At 34.2% G+C, this 17662-nt stretch overlaps 1 protein-coding gene across 1 annotated transcript; it reads right to left on the bottom strand.

Moving 5' to 3' along the window:
- Positions 1 to 88: 88 nt before the first annotated feature.
- On the bottom strand, positions 89 to 14115 carry LOC132707489 (glucose dehydrogenase [FAD, quinone]-like). Its single transcript, XM_060679364.1, has 7 exons — positions 13845 to 14115; positions 11891 to 12106; positions 10050 to 10309; positions 9558 to 10000; positions 3256 to 3447; positions 2836 to 3172; positions 89 to 386 (listed from the first exon to the last, which is right to left on the bottom strand). The coding sequence occupies exons 1-7, from the start codon at positions 14032 to 14034 to the stop codon at positions 168 to 170; spliced, it is 1857 nt and encodes a 618-aa protein (XP_060535347.1). The 5' UTR covers positions 14035 to 14115; the 3' UTR covers positions 89 to 167.
- Between the last annotated feature and the right edge of the window lie 3547 nt (positions 14116 to 17662).

Raw genomic sequence — 17662 nt, 5'->3', positions numbered from 1 at the left:
ATGTTTATAAAATATTTATGAGATAGGAATTGGAAAATCTAAAGATGGAAGGTTGAATAAGTAGATTAAAGTTGATTAATAGATCGAGATTTAGCAGATATTTATTGACTGTTAAAATAGCAAATTATTACACTACAATAAAGAAACCATATTTTTGCGGAGTACGTTTATACGAATTCCAAGACCTTATAGGTTTTTTTAATAATGTCGGCGGCTTTTTCGGCAATCATGATGGCGGGCGCGTTTGTATGTCCCGAAGTTAACTCCGGTATTACTCCGGCATCGACGACCCTCAAGTTCTTCATCCCGTGGACTTGCAGCGTCGAACTCACCACAGAATTGAAAGCATCGCTACCCATTTTAGTCGTCCCAACTGGATGAAGAATCTACAAACATATCGCAATGCATAAACAAAATCGAGTAAATACGGTGTACATTTTTCTTGAGTTTTCTCACGGTACATCATTCAATTTTACGTACGTAAAGCCCATTCTAGACTTATAATCGGTACGATTTGTGATGGCATTGACGCCAACAACATGCCACCCCGAATAAAATAGATTGTTGACCTTGCTTTCACTTATATTTCAACCGATGTTGTTATGCCCTAAACGTCCATCTGATCAATACAAGACAGTCGTCACTAGATTAGAATAGATTAACGGTTGGGAGAGCTAGCAGTGAGCCTGCGACCCAGAGGATCTATTGTGACTCTCTCCATAGCTATAGGGCTTTATCTAGGTTCGTCTCTCTAACCAGACTCCACAACTTCGATAATGGCTCCCTCGTATAGCTCTCTGCCTCTGATTTGGTATCGCCCAGCAGATGGAAACGCACTCTCGCTAGGCCTTCGTAGTGGCACAGTACGTGTACGGCTGCCTCCTCTTCCTGACAGAATCTACATTCTGTGTTTTCTTCCACTTCCATCAGGCTTAGATGCCTCTTAAGCCCGTCAGCAGACCTACCATTATTCTTACGGCTTTTCTATTGTAGCTTAGTAGGTCCGCTGTAAAATTGGCCGATGGGCCCCTTAGGAATTCCTTGGCCTGTCTTTGCCGCGGCATGTCCCTCCATCATCGTCGGGATTTTAGGTCCATCCAATCTCTGATGGCTGTTTTTCCAAAGGGTTTCACAAAAGGGTTCTGGTCCAATCAGGCGTATTGACGACCCTTCGCGGGCTGCATCGTCTGCGCCTTCATTACCTTTATGTCCTCCGTGCCCCGGTACCCATGATGGAGTAACTTTGTTCTGGCTTGCTATCTCGTTTAATGCCTTATGGCAGTCCATAACTAACTTGGATGTTATTTTATTAGATTGCAGGGCCTTTATAGCCGCTTGACTATCGGTGTAAATTGCAATTGATTTGTTACGGATCTTCCTCGCTTTTATTTCTCTTGCAGAGTGTTCTAGTGCAGTGATCTCTGCTTGGAACACTGTTGCTAGCTTACCCATTGGAATAGAGATATTCCTTTTCGTCCTGGGTTCATATATTCCGGCTCCTACTCCTTCTTGAGTTTTTGAGCCATCAGCATAACAGGTTATTTCTGCTTTGATTGGTGGCCCGTTTTCCCAGTCTTCTCTGACAGGGATTTGAGTCCTGTAGTGCTTAACGAAGCAATACTTAGGTGTTGTCGTGTCCGTAGGCTGCCCTAGGACATTGTCCGCCCTTACCTCCAAGTAAAGTTTGTTATGTTTCGTGCTATGTCCACCAATTATTGGGGACTGGCCTTGCAGTAGTAATCTATATACTGCGGATCTTGCTTCTTGCTATTTTTTATATGTTTTTTTTGTTTATTAGGTATTCTAGAGTTTGTTTTATTAATCAAACAGTTTTTATTGTATTTTTTTATTATTTTGAAATAAAGTAGGCATCTTAATTTTTTTTTTATTGAAGCAACCAATATACATTTATATTATAATATATTAACTCGTTTAGCTGTCTGGCACTGAATTTAAAAATTTTTAAAAAGTCAATTTTTACGTTTTTTTCCAATTTTTCGGAGATTTGGGAAAAAACGGAAAAAAACCCTTGTTTTTTGCCAAATTTTCCGGTTTTTTTCCGAACCGTTTAATCTCTAAAACTATCTCAACCCGAGTCACTGAGTCCGTAATTAAAACACCTTCTTTCTATTAATTTCGTCTTTAGTGATTCTATTAATTTCGTCTTTAGTGATATTAAGCGTTCCATCGCAAAATACACGCCACGCCCGTTGGCGTGTATTTGCAGGTCCATGTTGTTATTTTTATAATGTACAATATAGAGGAAGGAAAGCTCTTTTAAGCAAGACTCAGCTCATTTCATTTCTGCAACCCAATTTGCAGTTATTAACTTTTACAAAAAAACAGACCTAACCTCCTCCACAATTTTATTTATTTTATAAATAAATAAAACGTTTCAAAGAAAATAAATCGGAATATTATATGACAGACTATTTTATTCGCGTTAGGAACTTGAAGACCATTTAAATTTTTAACAGAAACAGTAAACTGTTATATAACCTATAAATCTAAACACCGCAATCAACTTTATTGCCTTGCCTACTTTAGCGTCACCAAGCATTTTACCTCTCTAAATTCTTTCCTGGTTCATCCATATGCCTTCTACTTCTTTTCTGCAATTTCCTACTTTTTATCTCCTTTTGTTGTTCTCTCTTAGCCATTCACTCTTAATTTATTTCTTTTAGCCACCCCACATGTTGAAATTCTTTTGTGAAAATCTTTTGTTCCCGCTATATTATTTGGAGTTAAGTTTAACTTGATGGATGAAACAAAATGAACTCTATGCTCCAGAGTTTGGAGATCTACGCTAGAATGTTCAGCTCTAATAATACTTACACTAAAACTCAGCTGTTTGAAGCTGCAGTACCACCAATCTTTGGAGAACCTCGGGTGGGTGTCGTCACAACCCATCACGGGAGGGTGTCTGAACGTTGCGGTGTAACCCCTCAAAGCTTTCGTCCGGTTCAATCTGATGATAAACTGCACGGCCCTGTAAAGAGTCTCTAAATCCTCTTCCTGGGACAAGTAATTTGGATCTATTGCTGGAAAATCTGTAATGCTGCGGGATTTTAGCTTCACCGAACCTACAGACTTCGGGTGAAGGAGGATTATGGGCATCCAGATGTCATGAAGCTTATCCACTCCTAGTTTTGAAGCGTATTCCTCTGAAAGTCTAAATTGGCGAGTAATTTTTGCATATCTCGGAAATATCCGTCATTTCTAACACAAAAGGTAACGTATTTTGATGGCGCTCACCCGTTCAATTGCCGTACGCTGTCTGTATCAATTGGCACCGCCAGAGGTATTTCTATATCAGGTCTACCCTTCTTTGATCCGTCAGTTCTTGCAAACACCACTAGCTCCATCGCGCTCGTGAGCGGCTTCTTGTTATACGTGTAATCCTTCAAAGCTTCCAAGGGAGTTTCATTGTAAAACGTTTGGTTCGACCTAAACGATTGTTGAGTGAATAGAAAAGAAATGGTACAAGATTTTAATCTAGTAGACCACAATATGCACTGAATATATAAATGAAAGACTACATAAGTGACTAGTAGTGTCTAACTAATAATAATAAATAATGGTGCATATACAGGGTGTCTCCCGGTTTACGGACAATTTTACATTTTGAGAAAACGGGAGTAGGGCCGCTTGTATCTAAAAGTTACGAGAACTTTGATTTTTTAAATAGTACAACGTGTGTGTCGTTCAATTTGCTTGGTATTACTTTCTGATCATTTTTGCAAAATAATTTTATATTTCCATCTGTACCAGTTCTTGGAGATATTGACTATTATTTAATTGAAACCGATCTCAATTTAATAATAATAATAATAGCACTTTATTTCCAATAAGATAACTGCGGTAAGAAATGAAACAGTTTGCAAGTCTCCGTGCCAGCTCAAAAACAGTAGAGTGAACCTTCCCGTCAGAAGAGCATGATCAATTTCCCTCTCAGGATAGGAACCTTTCTCCCTGAACATTAGATACTTCAGTTAGCTTCTCTGCACACTCTCAATGGACTGGAGTTATGGCCCATAGGCCGTTCATTTTGTAAGTGACTGAAGTCCATTTATCTTTAATTTGAAATACGTTTTTACAAAATTAAAAATATACGTAAGATATATGGTTGACTTGAAAATTTTACGTCGCATTTAACGGATTTAATTTTATACATCCTATTAAAAAGTCGCTATTATTAAGTGTATAATATGACCTTGCTTACCTTAAAAATACTTGGTCATTTCAAAATAAAAATTTCTTTTGTTACAAAGAGTGAAAAGGCTTAAAACCGTTACATATAGCTTAAAAAATTAAAAAAAAAATTAATTTTTAGATAACAGAAATAAATTTAGTTATTCGTTAACATTCTCAGTATGCGAGAGTGATTTGAAGTAGTTATGGTATTCCGGATATTTTTGGATCTTTTGTAAACTGCTTCCAAGAGTGTTTTTGATATAAAATCCTCTTGTTAAATTTCATTTAGTATGAAAATATTACCTTTTCTACATTTTTTAATTATATTATAATAATCTTGTGGCACATAAAATAACTGATTTCTTTTTAACGACATTTCTATAACGCAAAAATCTCTGTGATAAGGTAAAAATGAATGCCCTGATTTTAAAAATTTGTGGTCTATGATTTCCACATCATTTTCCATCGATAGAATTTTTAACCACATTAAAGATATTTTGATGTTTCTGTTTTGTCCTCCACACATGTCACTATATGTAATGACTTTAAACCAAATTATCCAATAAAAATTTATATACATTATTTAAATATTAAAAAAGAACCAGCAGTAAACAAAATAACAATTGAACCCTGATGTGAAACAATTTTCAAACTCAAAACTGACAAATTAAAAAACAGTGATGCAATATTTTAATTAAAAATGCAATCGTTCACATAAATGAACATGGAGAATTTCATAATTCAATTTTAAATCGAGATATAAGTACAGCGGATGTATTTCTTACTAACTTAATGTTTGAACCAATACCAGACTCAAATTTATTCATACAAATCCATATCAATTGACGGAGAAAAGGAAATTAAAAAACGATTACGCTTAGATCATTTAAATGATGAAGAACAGGAATTAATTACATTCATATTAAACTTTCTGAAATATTTTATCTTGATGGCGATCTACAAATGAAATAAAACATCGCTCTCCAAATATTCATAAACAAGAAGTCAAAAATCAAATAAATAAAATGTTAGACCAACAAATAATAGAACCCTCTTCTTCACCCTGCTCGTCACCAATATGGGTAGTACCAAAGAAAATGGATGCTTCAGGAAAACAAAAATGGCGAGTAGTCCTTAATAATCGAAAATTAAACGAAGTTACTGTTGATGACAAATATCCTTTACCAAATATTACAGATTTGTTCGATCAGTTAGGTAAATGTGAATGTGAAACTTAGCTTCAGGTTTTCATCAAATAGAAATTCACCCAGAAGACATTCCAAAAACTCAATTTAATTGTGATATTCTTTCAAAACAATGCCCTTCGGTCTTAAAAATGCTCCAACAATTTTTCAAAGAGTAATGAACAATGTATTAACAGGATTTCAAAATGAAAAATGTTTAGTTCACATGGATGACATAATTGTATTTTCACCAACAATTCACGAACACATTTCTCGCCTTAAGGAAGTTTTCAAAATGATTACGAAAACCAAATTTAAAAATACAACCTGACAAATGGGAATTTTTCAGAAAATAAGTTGCATGTCTTGGTTATTTAATTACCGAAGATGGTGTCAAACCCAATGCAGACAGAGTTCAAGGAGTCATTGACTTTCCAGTTCCAAAAAACACAAAAAAAATAAAATAATTTTTAGGATTAGCAGGATATTATCGAAGATTTATCCCCAATTTTGGAAAACCTTTAAATCGTCTATTACAAAAATAACCATTTAATTTTGACAAAGAATATCATCAAGCTTTTCCAATCCTTCAATTTTACAATATCCTCATTTTGAAGAACCATTTATTCTCAGATGCAAGTTCATTGGCTATAGGTTCTGTATCATCGCAAGATCAAATAGGTACAGATTTACCAATAGCTTATGCTTCAGGAACATTAGTCTCAGCCGAAATCAATTATTCAACAATTGGCAAAGAATTACTAGTTAAACGTTTAGACCATATCTTTATGGAAGAAAATCAAACTTGTAGCTCATCATCGCCGAATAACATGGTGGTTTTCAATTAAAGATAATGGTAGTATGACTGTGAAATTGTTTATAAACCTGGAAAAATACCTTATCAAGAATTAAAATAAATCATATACAACAAATTATCAATTTTAACTCAAAATTATTAAATAAACCTGATACATCAAAGAATAATCTAAATGAAGAAGAAACCTCATCAAATGAACCTGAAATCTAAAAAGAGACAACTTGTCCAATGAGTACTAATGAAATGCAAAATGAATTTGACAAATTTATCGAACCCTATCAATGAAAATCATTAATAGTTAAATAAAGAACATGAAAACATTATTACTATTTTTTAACAAACTCAACTTAACGATTTACATTTCAAAATATTCGACGATTTATTTGAACAATCAACCAACAAAACAAATATTTTATCTTCCAAAACGGTAAAGAAACGGGGCCAATATATTATTGTTCTCCCGTTTGATAACGAAACTGTAGTACCAGAATTATTTAAAATACTTTGTAACACTGATATTAGTGAAAACAAAACGTATTGTGTCAAGTTACCTATTGTGAATATGTTATTATGGACATTGGAGACAAAGATCAGATACCAATATTTATTTATAAAAAAATTATGGAAAAAGTATTCTTCACCGTGGAATAAAAGAAACAATTTTACCAATTAAAGAAAAATATACATGGCAATGAATGACTAAAGATGTTGAATACTTCATTAAAAAACGTGAAATTTTTATATATTTTTGGTTGGAATTTCTAAAACATCAATATTGATTCTATATTCTATATTAAATTCTATATATATATATATATATATATATATATATATATATATATATATATATATATATATATCACTCGTACGAGTGACATGGACATGGCCTCTGAAGATGCCAAGTGATATTTTGGCGAAACGTCAGGCGAATGATCCTACTCCAGGGTCAAACAACGAACGGATGAACATCCGGATATATATATATATATATATATATATATATATATATATATATATATATATATATATATATATATATATATATATATATATATATATATATATATATATATATATATATATATATATATATATATATATATTTTTTTTTTCTATTTTTTAAGCTATATGTAACGGTTTTAAGCCTTTTCACTCTTTGTAAGAAAAGAAATTTTTATTTTGAAGTGACCAAGTATTTTTAAGGTAAGCAAGGTCATATTATACACTTAATAATAGCGACTTTTACACTTAATAATAGCGACTTTTAAATAGGATGTATAAAATTAAATCCCTTAAATGCGACGTAAAATTTTCAAGTCAACCATATATCTTACGTATATTTTTAATTTTGTAAAAACGTATTTCAAATTAAAGATAAATGGACTTCAGTCACTTCCAAAATGAACGGCTTATGAGAGTGTGCAGAGAAGCTAACTGAAGTATCTAATGTTCAGGGAGAAAGGTTCCTATCCTGAGAGGGAAATTGATCATGCTGTTCTGACGGGAAGGTTCACTCTACTATTTTTGAGCTGGCACGGAGACTTGCAAACTGTTTCATTTTTTACCGCAGTTATCTTCAACCAACTATCATCGCACTGCGATTTATATTATGAGGGTTGATACTTTGGAAAATTCGATGGGCGCTGGGTAATCAGTGCTGATAAGCCAATATTTCCTGTAATCGGGTCATGTTACTTACCTATTGGAAATAAAGTGCTATTATTATTATTATTATTAAATTGAGATCTGTTTCAATTAAATAATAATCAATATCTCCAAAAACTGGTACAGATGGAAATATAAAATTATTTTGCAAAAATGATCAGAAAGTAATACCAAGCAAATTGAACGACACACACGTTATACTATTTAAAAAATCAAAGTTCTCGTCACTTTTAGATACAAGCAGCCCTACTCCCGTTTTCTCAAAATGTAAAAAAGCAACATCTGCTTTGTTTCAGCACCAACATCAGACAGGCCATAAAATTGATTTCGGTACTTGCATACAAATAGCTAATATTCCTGATTTTAGGACTAGGGTTATACGAGAGGCTATCGAAATAGAAAAGTCCGGACACCTCAATACGAGAGATGACGCTCTGCATTTATCCAACACGTGGAGAACGATAATCAAACAGCAGAGCGATGCACAGCAGCCAACGGGGACATCACAACTACGATCGGGCGAAATTAACAACGCGACAATTCAGAGGGCGGAGCCACCTCCCCCCACGCACAAGCAGCACCGTTACCATCTCCGGCGCAGAGTATAAATACCGCACGCACCGCCGATAACCTCCCAGTGTTCGAAGTGTTTTCGGAGCGCGAGGATTGAAGATGCCAAGTGAGATTTTGGCGAAACGTCTGCAGGATTCCAGTCGGAGTTCAACAAGCGAACGGATGATATCCCGGAATATAGTGTCATCACATTTTTCCATCCGTGAATCAATACGTGAATATATATATATATATATATATATATATATATATATATATATATATATATATATATATATATATATATATATATATATATATATATATATATATATATATATATATATATATATATATATATATATATATATATATATATATATATATATATATATATATATATATATATATATATATATATATATATATATATATATATATATATATATATATATATATATATATATATATATATATATATATATATATATATATATATATAGTTCTGTCATGGCCGACTAATATTAAAGCAGAAAGAAGAATAAATATTGGAAAAGTGAAAATTAATTTTCGAAGTACTTGAAATAAGTATATGTCATACCTGATAAAAGTAGTAGGTTGTTGTGAGAGCTTTTGTAAATTACATCTCAATAAACTTTTAATCAACTGGGCAACAGCCAGCTTTATAGAACCCTCACCTCACCAATGTAGGACCAAAACAAATTTTAAAAGAATTAACTAAAATTATAATGGAGATCTTTTGAAAATATTTTCTGTTAGGTTAATAACCATATTTATAGGCGCAGTATTATAATAGGCATATGAAAAGAAGTGTTTTTTTGTTCAAGGGAGACGTATAAGCTACATCTAAGGAAATTAAAAAGACAAACGGTCACAGAGCAGAAGATTGACCGGTTAGTATTTTCGGTAACATTGGTTAGTTAACTAACTCAATTTTGTTTTTGTATAAATTATCTCAGCTTCAGTTTTCATGTTAATTTCTTTATTTGAAAAAATTCGGAGAATGAAATTAATTTTAATTTTAATTGCAATAACAGTAAGAGACCGGTAGGTGTAGGGAAAACAATTTCAACTTTTTCGTAAGCTTCAAATGCGTTTTAAGCATACGTTGTTTTTTATTTTACCTATAAAACATTCCAGCATAATAGAGATGGTCTTGAAGGTTGCGCCCTACCGGTAGGTCTCGAATAACTTCAATTCCCAGCTCTCGTAGATGATCTCGAGGTCCAATACCGGAAATCATCAAGAGTTGCGGCGTATTGATGGACCCGGCTGACAGAACAACCTCCTTAGTCGATCGGGCCACATACTTCTCCCCGTTTTTGAAAAATTCTACCCCGTAGGCCGCGTTCGTGCAGGTATCGATCAATATGTTGGAGACGAAACTGTTTAAGCTTACATACAAGTTGGGCCTCTTCTGGAAAAAGTCTAGGAACGCCCTCGCAGTGCTGTCTCGTTTGTTATAGTTCAGCGAATATTGCACTTGACCGATACCCAGTTGGTTCTTTCCGTTGTAGTCAACTTTGTCTTGGCCCAACTCTTTGAACGCTTTGAACATTGCGGGTTGCTGAAATAACGTCTTGAGTTCGAACAATGCGACTGACCAACAAACTCACGAAGTCGGGTGTAGGATTAAGAACGTCGACGTGCATGTAACCGCCTTCTCCGTGGAATTTCCCTTCCCTGCCCGCGAAAACGGCCGCTTCCGACTTTTTGAAGTACGGCAGTACGTCCCGGTACGACCAGCCCGGGTTTCCCATCTTTTCCCACCTGTCAAAGTCTTCGCGATTTCCCCTGGCGTAGACGCCTAAATTAACTGTGCTCGAGCCGCCCCTGACTTTTCCTCTGACGTAAAAGCATTGCTGATTTGGCATAGCTGTAAAAGTTTTCGTTTGTTCCACACAGGATAACTCGCACACACTTGGTGACTAGATAAAGATATTCTAATTAAACATGATGTTATGCAGCAGCTTGAGTATTAATCACTCTAATTTCCCTCGCCACACAACTAGGATTCTAGCTAAACTTAGACTAACAAGTAATGGTTTCACAAAATTTTAATATCAAGGTTTACCATATAAACCCAACAGGATAATCTTACAATTTGAATTGTACATTTGGGCGGCTTCATATTCATTCTAAAACTTGGATCCAATCTTATTATTTTTCTTATTTTTATCTAGTTAGAGTCTTTATTGTAAGTTCATAAAAGGCGAAGTCTAGTTCTATGACCGCTCACACCTAACTATCACATACATCTTACTATACAGGGTGTTCAGAAATTGAGTGCGGAAACTTGGAAGAAAAAATTCTAAATCGTAACATTTTCCCAGTTACAACTTGTCAAAACTCATTTTTTTGAATTTTATTTTTGATACAGTGGCCTTAATTTTCATCGGAATTAGCTGCTATTTTGCAAACAGCCCTAATTTAGTAAAATTCATCGTTACGAAAAGTGTTTCAAAAATCTGTCGCTAGAGGGTACTTCACCTAGAACATTTGGTTTTATATTCCCTGTATTTTATTTAATGATATTGCAAAATAGAACAGAATGAATTTAGCTGAATCACAAATCCTCAAACATTGTTACTTTTCTTTTAAGTCGATAAGCGTTATCATTTAGCCACATATCAACAACGCGATATGCGTTTTTGCTACGGAAGAGCAAATGGAAATGCAGATCGAGCTGAGGCTTATCTCAATAGAAACGTTCCATATGCTAAGATATTCATCCACAGAGGATCATTCAAACCTGATAATTGAATAAAGGAAGACCTACTCGCAAACTTTTTATTACATGACTTTCTACCATTATTTTACCTCGTTGAATATTCCCTCCAAGTTTCCGAACTCAATTCACGAACACTCTAAAATACAAAAAAATATATAAAACGGAAATTTTAAAATGAAATGAATGAAATGAAAGAAATGAAAGACTAGCGATAGAATTTTATTAATTTTCAATTAAAACGAGAAATCCATTGGCGAAAATTAATGAATAATTACGTAGGGAATAGTTCATAACTTGAAGAAATATTTTGGACTTGGACTAACCTATCTTTTCCAGGTACACACATGAAAATCGAAATTGTCTGCTTTATTTTTAAGCAGACAGACAGGGAGCTCTTTAATTTAAATATAATTTTTAGGGAGTTTAATTAATTGAGTTCGTACTTCAGGTGGTTATAATGCTTCCTTGCTTGGACATTTTTCTGTCCATCTCTGTAACTGACACGGTACTGAATTAAAAATTGTATTTCGTTTCCCTCCTAATTTCAATGTATATTTTCTTATTTTTTGTTACCAACTTGTTGCTGCTTGTTAACAATGAATAGTCAATTGTTACTGTTTGTTATGTTTGAAAGTGTGGAGCAGGACCAAAGTAATTTTTTGTCTTATAGATTTTCCAGGAGTTCCATTGTTATTTTTATATCGATTACATCTTAAACGCATTTACCTTGACATATGTTCTTTTGTTTTGTGGTGTTGTACCCCCAGTTCATGTCGGAGTACCACAAATATCCGGCCATGCCGAAGATATCGCAAAACTCGTTATCGTTGCCGCCAGCTTCCAAAAGCAAAATCTTCCAATGTTCGACCTCGGACAGCCGGTTTGCCAATACCGCCCCTGCAGAACCGGCTCCGACCACTATAAAGTCGAACTCGCCAAATTCTGAAAGTCGTAGGAGTCAATTGCTTCTGCTTTGTCTTCTCTCGTTAACGAAATCATATCAAAAGGAGACCCAAAAGCCGTGACAGCATTGCTTTCAAACGAATTTCAATATTTGACTTTAGCGGCCATTGTACGGGGTGAGTCACCGATAGAGTAAAGTTCATTATCTCATTTGTTTCAAAAGTTAAGGAAAAATGGTTGTAAACATTGTTGGGATGCACAATTTAAAATTAAAACGTGATGAATTGATTTTTTTTGTTATTATATAATAATAATTATTATTAATATATAATAATTATTATTATTATATTATTATATTATATAATAATAATAATTATTATTATTATATATATAATATTTTTTTCTTTCTTATATATTTTAATGTTGACCATCTGTGGCAGTGTTGCAATTGCAAATTTGCAGATTTGTCCCAAACTGCTTGCTGTTGTCTGCAAAGCATGTTAAGGATTCTAGCTTGGATTGTCATGCGGACAAAAGTGTCGAACATTTTGAAAAAAAGTATTCCGAAGAACAATAACGCAAACTACTACAGCACCAACAGCATCAAGTTTAAAAAAAGTTCGAAATCAAAGAATATTTGTCAGAAAATTACATTTATTCTGAATTCACTTACAAGAAAGCGCAACTGTTAGGAGTACTAAATTCTGACTGGGCTGGCCATACTGTTTTACTCTCTTCTTCCTTATTATTGCATATTTAATCCCTTAGAGCATTTGTGCCACAAGTAACAATACAATAAAGTTCGCCGAACGATATACCGTTGTCACAACCTTTTATGTTTTTTTTTGGCTTCGGAATGAGTTTGTTGTAAAGATCTGTGCCGTGCAGACTGTTGCATTTTAAGAGTAGGAAAATAATCACCGATTAAACTGTTATATTAATTCATATTAGTGTGCTTTTTACAAATCTTCCTAAAACAGTCCCTACTTGAGGTAGATCGATTTCACATTAGAAAGCTTAAAATAGTCTCCAATATAAGGGTTTAGAGAGATCTAAGAATTGGTGCCAAAAAGACCCCATCATATATTTAGATGAGACCTGGTTTGATGGCCACTATACCATCAAGTGGAGTGATGGTAACCGCAGGAAATGTTCGTTGGACGTGCCAGTTTCGCGAGGCAAATGAATTGTCATACTACGTGCAGTCTCTGAAACTGGTTGGGTAGATAACGTTTAATTGCGTTTTTCTAAAGATGTCATAGAAGCAAAGGTTGACTGTTGACTCCCACTAAAACATGACAGCAGATGGCTTTGAAAAATGGTTTTGTGAAAAATTGCTTCCCAATATTCCACCAAACAGTTTTATCGCGACGGACAACGCCAGCTAGTTGGAAAAACGGGTAGAACATGTCATCGCAGAAGATAAGCACGAAGTACCGAACTACGGTTCTGGAACATCATTGAGGAAATACAAATCTATTCATTGAGGATTACAGCCGAGGTAGGCCTGCCTTTAGACGCTCACAAAAATACTGGATTATGTCGTAAAAACGGTATATCGTACGGCGAACTCTACCTCAGTCGGCTCAATAAAATATATGCTTTGCATTTGTCATTTTCTCTGCTTCTTACTAACGACATTGCCGTTTGCATTAATGCGAATATTTTTTGCGGTCTTATCTAGTACTAGATCGATTTCAGGTTTATTAGTAATTTTAGAAAAATAAGAACTACAGAAATAAGAATTGTTATTACTTGTCTGACCTATGTAACTTACCGCGCACTCTTGACCCTCCAGAATCGGCTAGTTTGGTGAGCTTGCTGTTATCGACGGGAAATTTATAACTCTTCGCATCCGCGATATTTTTCTCCACCATTTTGACGAATTGGTCGAAATCCGGCGACCCCGAAATCAAACCCGCCCAAAAGCTCAAAACGCAAGCACGTACGACAAACGCGGGTGCCATTTTACGTTCCCACTTCGAAGTGGTGCCGGTTTTGAACACAGTCGGTTTTTTATCGTCCAATTTCGCTCGCCGATAAATAAATTACAATTACGGCGTACCCTCGTATGCGGCATACTGCATATTAACAAAATTATGAGCAGATAACTTGCCGGTACTTATGTCAAAACGAAGATACGGAATCGTTTGTACCCTAAAATGCAATAGCTGACGCTTCCGGACGTGCATATCAACGCATAGCAATTTTTCAACCAATTGAGGCTGCCGCAAAGTTGATATAAAGTACATTTATCCCTGCAACGCGGTATTTCAATGAGACCGACGACGTTTTCATGTGTTTCGTATACATACACAAAACAAAACAGTAAATAGGGATCTATCAGCATTTCTTAGAAGGGTGCGGGTCTTTTCTTATTATTATTTCTTTTATTTCTATTCTTTTTTCTTAAAAAAAAATCAATATACAGTTTCCTTAGATGATAATCTAAATGTGTGCAGAGCCGTTAATTTCGACGTTTTTACCTAATTCAAGGTATTTACAAAAAAATCACATCCATGTCAATTGCGACAACTTACCCCGCTATGGGACAACAACAAAAAAGCCAAATAATAACGTATTTTTTACCTAATAATTCATTTATTAAATAACATTGTATCACACATTTATTAAGAAGACTTTAAAAATCGTCATCTTGGACATCTTGGACAGATATAATGGGGAGTTGATGCACAAGCACAAGCTTGAGGATCTCATCCGTCCTTCCTTTGGCAGAAACGGTCATCTTCATCCGTCTCATCAGAGCTGCTGACCTTTCTGTTTCGTTGCTTTATTTTAAGTTTTCTTAATGGCTTCTCTTTGTCTGAAATTTTCCTTTTTACCGCTTTTGCCCCCCAACTATGCGTTTTTCTAATGATAAAAAGTCGTTGAGTTAATTTTTGAGGTGTTTCTCCTTGCCCTTTCCTCCTCTACTGCACAATATACCATACATATTTTGATTTACAATTTGGGATTTTTTGAATGCAAGGAAAAACATTTTCTTATGTTGATTACTCTAACTTTAAATAACAGTTGAATATGCTGACTAAATTAAGATTGTTTTAATAGAAAGCATCGCTTGTGACGTCACAAAATTTTGCTGAAAATTATAAAAGAACTACGTGATTTTAAGATTTTAAAAATTATTTCCAAAAACAAAATTCAACTAACTAACTAAACTAACCAAAACTAACACTTCGATAATTATAACTTCTTCTAGTCAAGTATAGACATTCGTTAGGAAAATAAGGCCGCAATTACAATTTATCGGAATACTAATTAATATCAGTTAAAGCATTTTTTGTTAGGGAAGCCTAATAATAACTTAATTGACGTTTAAAAAACGTCGTTAAAGTTATTGGGTTTATCGTATTGTAATAAACATGTTTTAGCATGGTACAGTAAACGTCATCTACAACGGCAGCAACTTCAGGATATCAGTTTTTGGATATTTAAACCGCTAGTAAGACACCATATCCTAGCAAAACTAACCAAAATGTTATTGATTCTCTACATATAATTATAAAAATTTTAGTAGGAAAAGACGTTGTTCTATCTCTTACTGAATAGCAATAAAAGCGAGCAGACTGTACCGGGTGGTCCATTTAAGATGCTCCAATAACTACGACTCTGAGAAAAAAAGTTAAATATAATAAGTGTTTGACCCTAAAAGTGACCCTTCAAGCACTCTTTCGCCCAATTAATTTAATGAGTTTTTTACCAATGTTGCTGCTGTGGTCTCTTTAACTGTCAATCCTGAATTTGCAGAGTGCCTGCATAAAATCCCAAATGTAACTTCATCTTTTTTCTTGCACTGGAGGGCAGAAGACTATGTTTTAGACTGGGTAATTGCATTGAAAAAATCTAGTTGTTATGACTATTATGACATTAATAGTATAATTATGAAGGAGATTATGAGCCAGATTCTAACACCTCTCACATTTTTATTTAACACATGTATTGATAGTAGAAGTTTTCCCTCGCAATTTAAGGTCCAATATTTAAAAAAAGGTAACACAAACTCTCCAAATGATTTCCGACCCATATCAATAGTTCTTCGAGACATTTTCAAGGAATCAATTTTCACGATTTTTTCAAAAAGCAAAATGCATTTGTGCAGGCGGTTCGCATTGTTGTGGGAAACGTGGTGGATGGCCTGGAAAAGGGGGAGCAAGCTGCACTCACGCTGTGACCTCACTAAAGCTTTCGACTGCGTCTCTCATGACCTCCGTCTGGAGAAGCTTGGCAGATATGGTGTCCGTGGTGACCCTCACGATCTTATCCGGTCATATTCATCTGACAAAATAGAGTGTGTCGTCTTTAACAATAACATATCGGAGTTGAGAGTTGTAAGGAGTGGCGTGCCTCAGGGCTCCGTCTTGGGTCCGCTACTGTTCACTATTTACATCAATGACTTGTATCATTTTCTTATTGCCCAATAAATGTACACTTGCGGACGATACATCGTTTGTGACTTATGGCAAAGACTTCAATCAACTTATGCACGATGCTAATAACGTTGATCGGATGGCGAAACTTTGGTTCACAAACAATAACCTTAAACTAAACACAGATAAGACACACCGTCTTGTTTTCTCAACTAATGATAATCTACTGGAGGTCAACAATGTAAGGTTCTTGGGACTAACACTTGGCAATAGTTAAAATTTTCTCCCTCATATTAACATCTTGTATAAAAAACTTGCCTCTACTATTTATATAATCCGTAAACTTAAAGGACTGGTTACTGTGGGCAGATTGCGAGTTATCTACTTTTCTCTTTTTCACTTTCATCTAACTTACGGCATAGTTCTCTGGGATAATTTTGCCATGGCAGACCAGGCGTTTAAACTTAAAAAGAAAGTTGTTCGTTTGATTGCCGGTGGAGGTTATCTGGAGCACTGTTAACATTTTTAAGAAGTCTGTATGTTTATTATCAATTATTAGAAATACACAAAAACATATATAGCTTCAGTCAGAACTCCTCTTACCATGACTATTTAACTAGAAATAACAAGCTACTTCGTACTTCAAATATACCAAAAAACAAAAAAATTAACTAAACTTAAACTTGTACAATAAACTATCAGCTAACGTGAAAGTTCAAAGTAATAGAAAATTAAAAAAAAACATCTTAACCTCTCATACTTTTTAAATGGGTACTCCAGATGTGATTGAAGTCAAATGCAATGACTTTCAGTAATTTTGTTGATGTTCCTTTTATTTATTTATATAAACGTCTTGTTTTTTGTTATATACACTGTCTTGTATATATTATACACTGTGTTATGCAACTTATACACTCTTTTTTTATACATATTGTATTTATGGCTTGCCATAATTGTATCAACAAAACGTGGTCAATAAATTCTATTCTGTTATATTCTATATTTTATTGTTATATTTTTATGTTATTTTGTAAATAGAATGCTATGAATATTTTTAAAAATTCTAATTATTCGCGTGATTTTGAGTATTCTTTGTTATTATAAAAAAAAAGAGGTCTGTGTAAAAAATGTATTTTTTATAATTGAAAATTAAAATTGGGAATTTTTATTATGGGTCCTCGAAAGTAGTTGATATTTAATGGCGAAA

Source organism: Cylas formicarius, unplaced genomic scaffold (assembly GCF_029955315.1).
Source record: "Cylas formicarius isolate icCylForm1 unplaced genomic scaffold, icCylForm1.1 PGA_scaffold_9__14_contigs__length_23061073, whole genome shotgun sequence".
NCBI lineage: Eukaryota > Metazoa > Arthropoda > Insecta > Coleoptera > Brentidae > Cylas > Cylas formicarius.
Note: the sequence above shows the minus strand (reverse complement) of the source record. Positions and strands in the feature narration are given on the sequence as shown.